Source organism: Salminus brasiliensis, chromosome 11, assembly GCF_030463535.1.
Source record: "Salminus brasiliensis chromosome 11, fSalBra1.hap2, whole genome shotgun sequence".
In the NCBI taxonomy this organism is placed as follows: Eukaryota; Metazoa; Chordata; class Actinopteri; order Characiformes; family Bryconidae; genus Salminus; species Salminus brasiliensis.
In genome coordinates, this window is record NC_132888.1 from 24,037,058 (window position 1) to 24,042,248 (window position 5,191).

General features: G+C 41.2%; 1 protein-coding gene across 1 annotated transcript; it reads left to right on the plus strand.

Moving 5' to 3' along the window:
* The first annotated feature begins 335 nt into the window (after window positions 1-335).
* LOC140565088 (vacuolar protein sorting-associated protein 37B-like) lies at window positions 336-4,747 on the plus strand. Its single transcript, XM_072690899.1, is given in 3 exon segments — window positions 336-458; window positions 3,877-4,206; window positions 4,292-4,747. Coding segments are annotated over 3 exon segments (909 nt in total).
* The last annotated feature ends 444 nt before the right edge of the window (window positions 4,748-5,191 follow it).

Genomic DNA, 5,191 nt, shown 5'->3' on the forward strand with positions numbered 1-5,191 from the left:
ATGAAAAGTTTATTCATATTATTACATTATTTTACCAGAGTAATATTGTGGATTAGGTTGAAGATTATATGTAATCAATAATCTGTACAGAAGTAACCCTCCAACCCTGCAGACAATTCAACAATGTGGATGAAGAGCGCTTTAACATTCACTCTCTTCTGATTGGTGCTGTAATAAGCCTGTGTGCCGTCCAGTGTAGCCAAATGCCTTCCTCTCCTGAATCATGTGAGAACCTTGTTCACCTGCTGAACCCACACCCACACCCTGCTCACACCAACACACACTCCTGCGCTTCAGTTGTAACTGTTGTGTGATATGACTTAACTCTGAAAAACATGCCTCACAGATGGGACTCCAAAACTAACTTGGACCACCTTAGATATTTAACTACCGCCCAGCTGAGAGACCTGTTGGAGGATGAGGAGAGTATCTGGTGCATCGTCAGGAGCAGCAAGAAGGTATTGGTTTTGTTGTTTTTTTTTTTTTTCAATTGCATAAATGTTTTTGTTTCTGTACCACAGTAATATACATGCTAATGAAACAACGTTTCATATTGGAGAAGCATAATCAAATAATAAAGCATAAATGATATTTCAAAACAAAAACTGTTTTATTGAAGCTCCTGACCAGCATACGGTCTTGTGAAAAGGTAGGACACTTAGGACATGAAAACCTTTGTCTTTTTAAATGTTTTTAAACTGACCATTTGATCTTCATTTAAACAATACTACGTGGTGGAAGTATTATAACTAAACTAATAAAACTGAAGAGATGTTTTTGAAAAAACATTTGTCACATGTACTTAATGGAACTGCAATTTTCTAGTGAGGAAAAAGTTAGCTGGTATTTCCCTCCTTGGCTGTTAGACTTTTCCTAAAATCATAGACTCTTTAATACGGAATTCTTTCAGCTGTGTGACTTTTTAGCTTCAGCTAGTTTTTAGACAAAAATTCCTCAAGTGCCCAAGAGTACTTGGGTGGAGTGTAGAGTATTAGGGTCTCCATATCGATTTGTATTTAGTAGTATCTAAGCTTAGCGGTATCTTTGATTTTTAGTCTATTCAAATAGCTGAGGTTATAGCGAAGCCCTTTTGTAAGGCGCTCTGGATAAGAGCGTCTGCTAAATGCCGTAAATGTAAATGTAAATGTAATATAAATGTACATACTCTAAACAATAAAGAATTCCTAGTGGATTCTATGTTGGAGAGCACTCTAGGCCCTGTTGCAGCAAAGCAACCCCAAACCATGACATTTCCACCTCCAGGCTTCACAGTTAATATGGGTTATTGTGCACAAATGCTGTGTCTGGTTTACGCCAAACATGTCCTCTGTTACCGTGTCCACATAATTCAACTATGAATACATTTGTCCAGAGCACATGGTCCCAGATGTCCTTGTCATGGTCTAGGTCTTCTCTAGAAACTTTGCCTGTAGAGTTACAGTGGGGAAAAAAAGTATTTAGTCAGTCACCAATTGTGCAAGTTCTCCCACTTAAAAAGTTGAGAGGTCTGTAATTGACATCACAGGTAGACCTCAACTATGAGAGACAAAATGAGAAAAAGAAAATCTGAAAATCACATTGTCTAATTTTTAAAGAATTTATTTGCAAATAATGGTGGAAAATAAGTATTTGGTCAATAACAAAAGTTCATCTCAATACTTTGTTATATATCCTTTGTTGGCAATGACGGAGGTCAAACATTTTCTGTAAGTCTTCACAAGGTTGGCTCACACCGTTGCTGGTATGTTGGCCCATTCCTCCATGCAGATCTCCTCTAGAGCAGTGATGTTTTGGGGCTGTCGGCGGGCAACACAGACTTTCAACTCCCTCCAAAGGTTTTCTATGGGGTTGAGATCTGGAGACTGGCTAGGCCACTCCAGGACCTTGAAATGCTTCTTATGAAGCCACTCCTTTGTTGCCCTGGCAGTGTGCTTGGGATCATTGTCATGCTGAAAGACCCAGCCACGTTTCATCTTCAATGCCCTTGCTGATGGAAGGAGGTTTGCACTCAAAATCTCACAATACATGACCCCATTCATTCTTTCATGTACACGGACCAGTCGTCCTAGTCCCTTTGCAGAGAAACAGCCCCAAAGCATGATGTTGCCACCCCCATGCTTCACAGTTGGTAGGGTGTTCTTTGGATGCAACTCAGCATTCACTCTCCTCCAAACTCAACGAGTTGTGTTTGTACCAAACAGTTCTACTTTGGTTTCATCTGACCATAAGACATTCTCCCAATACTCTTCCAGAACATCCAAATGCTCTCTAGCAAACTTCAGACGCGTCCGGATATGTACTGGCTTAAGCAGGGGAACACGTCTGGCACTGCAAGATCTGAGTCTCTGACGGTGTAGTGTGTTACTGACGGTAGCCTTTGTAACGTTGGTCCCAGCTTTCTGCAGGTCATTCACTAGGTCCCCCCGTGTGGTTCTGGGATTTTTGCTCACCGTTCTTGTGATCATTTTGACCCCACGGGCTGAGATCTTGCGTGGAGCCCCTGATCGAGGGAGATTAACAGTGGTCTTGTAGGTCTCCCATTTTCTGATTATTGCCCACAGTAGATTTCTTCACACCAAGCTGCTTGCCTATTGCAGATTCAGTCTTCCCAGCCTGGTGCAGGTCTACAATTTTGTTTCTGGTGTCCTTCGACAGCTCTTTGGTCTTCACCATAGTGGAGTTTGGAGTGTGACTGTTTGAGGTTGTGGGCAGGTGTCTTTTATACTGTTAACAAGTGGAGGACACAGAAGCCTCTTAAAGAAGAAGTTACAGGTCTGTGACAGCCAGAACTCTTGCTTGTTTGTAGGTGACCAAATACTTATTTTCCACCATTATTTGCAAATAAATTCTTTAAAAATCAGACAATGTGATTTTCAGATTTTTTTTCTCATTTTGTCTCTCATAGTTGAGGTCTACCTATGATGTCAATTACAGCCCTATATATATATATATTAGAAATTATTTTAAAGCAATTTGTGTGTGTTTAGTTATATTACCTCTCAATTTTGTTCAAATGAAGATGTCCAAATGTCCAGATGTTTAAATATGCTAAAAAAGAACGTTTTTTTATGCCGTGTCCTCATTTGTTCACATGACTGTATGGTATGTTTTCTTTTTGAATTTTATAAATTGCCAAGTTGGTCAAGCTGGACTTTTCAGCAGAGAATGCTGATTACTCTTATGGGCTGGTTTACCGAACATACACTCTATTAAAAAAAGTATTGGGACACGTACATTACATGTGCAGGAGCCCTTATGACATTCCATTCTATGGCATTAATATGGAGTCTGTCCCCCATTTGCAGTTACTGCACTATGCCTCAGCACTCAACGACCCCATTCTAACTTTAGGTGGTCTGACGCTTCATGGCTGAGTTGCTGTGGTTCCTAAACGCCTCAATTTTTCAATAATACCACTCACAGCTGATGGTGGAAAATCTAAGAGGGAGAAAATTTCACCAACTGAAACGTTGTTGCAATGTTGAGTTCAGTGAGCTCTTTAGAACCACTCATTCTTTCACTAATGTTTGGAAAAGCAGACTGCATATAGACCTGTGACAATGGGACTAAGGGAAACACCTGAATTCAATAATTATGAGGTGTCCCAATACTTTTGATCATATACTCTATAGTAAGCCTAGTTTTGGACTGAATTGCAGTGCCAGTGGTTAATTACCATGGGTAATTCTTGTTTGTCCAGGCTTAGTGATAAAAACTGACCTTATATACCCAGGACAATTGGCTGTTTTTAATGACACACATGAGAAATCTAGAACCGAACCTTGGAACTTGGAAAGCAATGCTTTCCTTTTGTACAAAACAGAACAGTTCTCCAGCGTATATGTGTTTTTCCTTATTCTGCATGCTCAAAAATAGTTGCAGGATCTAAAGAGGCAGAATGACGTTAAATGGGCCTCCAACCGCCGGCTTGCGGAGAGAAATCTATCTTACCAGCCATACCTCAAAAACAACAAACTGCTATTAGCAGAAAGGTACCAGCTTCTTGGCAGAGTGATATCCTCATTAAGATGTAAACACAGGGAGTTGGGTAAGTACCTCTGAACTGCTTCCATTTAATTGATGGAAACCCAGCATTGCTTATTCAGGCTTGATTTGTTGTCTGCATATGCAGACAGACGGACGAGCCTCAAGGCCACCCAGCAGTTTCTGAAGCAGAAGGTCACTCATTTCATGGACGAATCTGAGGTGATGTTTTATTCATGATAAAATTAACATGTATAAAAGCAAGAGATGTTTTTTCGGACAAATGTTTGATTCTGTCATTTAACAGAGTCTTTGGCAAAACTTCCTAGAGGGCAACCTGCTACTGGTGGATTTTGTGAAGCTGTTTCGAAGCTCTCGGAAGTTCTACTACAAACACCTGACTCAAGTTGAGAAGATCCAGGATCTCAGCTCACAGACGCATGAACAACTGACAACGGGACCTGCGTCCAGTCTCGGGCTCCTTCCAAATGATCTTTGTCAGCCAAATGCAGTGAATGTGTTCTACAGCCTCTCTCCTGTCGTCATGCTGCCCACCACCTTCCTCCCTTTAATGAGACGAGCAGTTAAGACATCATACCTGCCTCCCCTTAACAAACAGGATGATGCAGATTTGAGGACGCCTTCTATACCCATCACTAATCCTGCTCAGTCACAAGAACTTCAGACGAGTTGGCCTCTGAGACCAGACTGCTTACAACAGCAGACAGATACTAAAGACAAGGGACAAAAACCTTCACAATGAAGACTTCCCTGTTTTCACTGTATTTATGTACTTGCTTTTACTACCCCTCTCGGTGCAACTTAGACATACCATTGGTGATGTTATCTGAGGTCTTTGGCGACCCGAGCAGGGGTGGGCCCCAGCTTGTGTCTAAGTAGCTTATTAAGTCTACAGATCCCCTGCTTGATCTACAGCCATCTTGATACTTTCGCTGCAGCTTTTTTGCTGTGCAGCCCTCTCATACCCAACCTCTTGAGAGCCCTGTAGAAGGACTGGCCTATAAAGCCCCCTTCATTCGACTTTGATAGGATCACAACCGGTTTTCCATCCCCTGCTTTGGGACACGCTGGCCAGCTCCTCATACTTAGTCCTACTTAAATACCATTCAAAAATTTGGAATCACTGGTTATTTATTTTTGTTAATTTTTTCAGTTGCAATTCGCAAAAAATAAAAATGCATACATT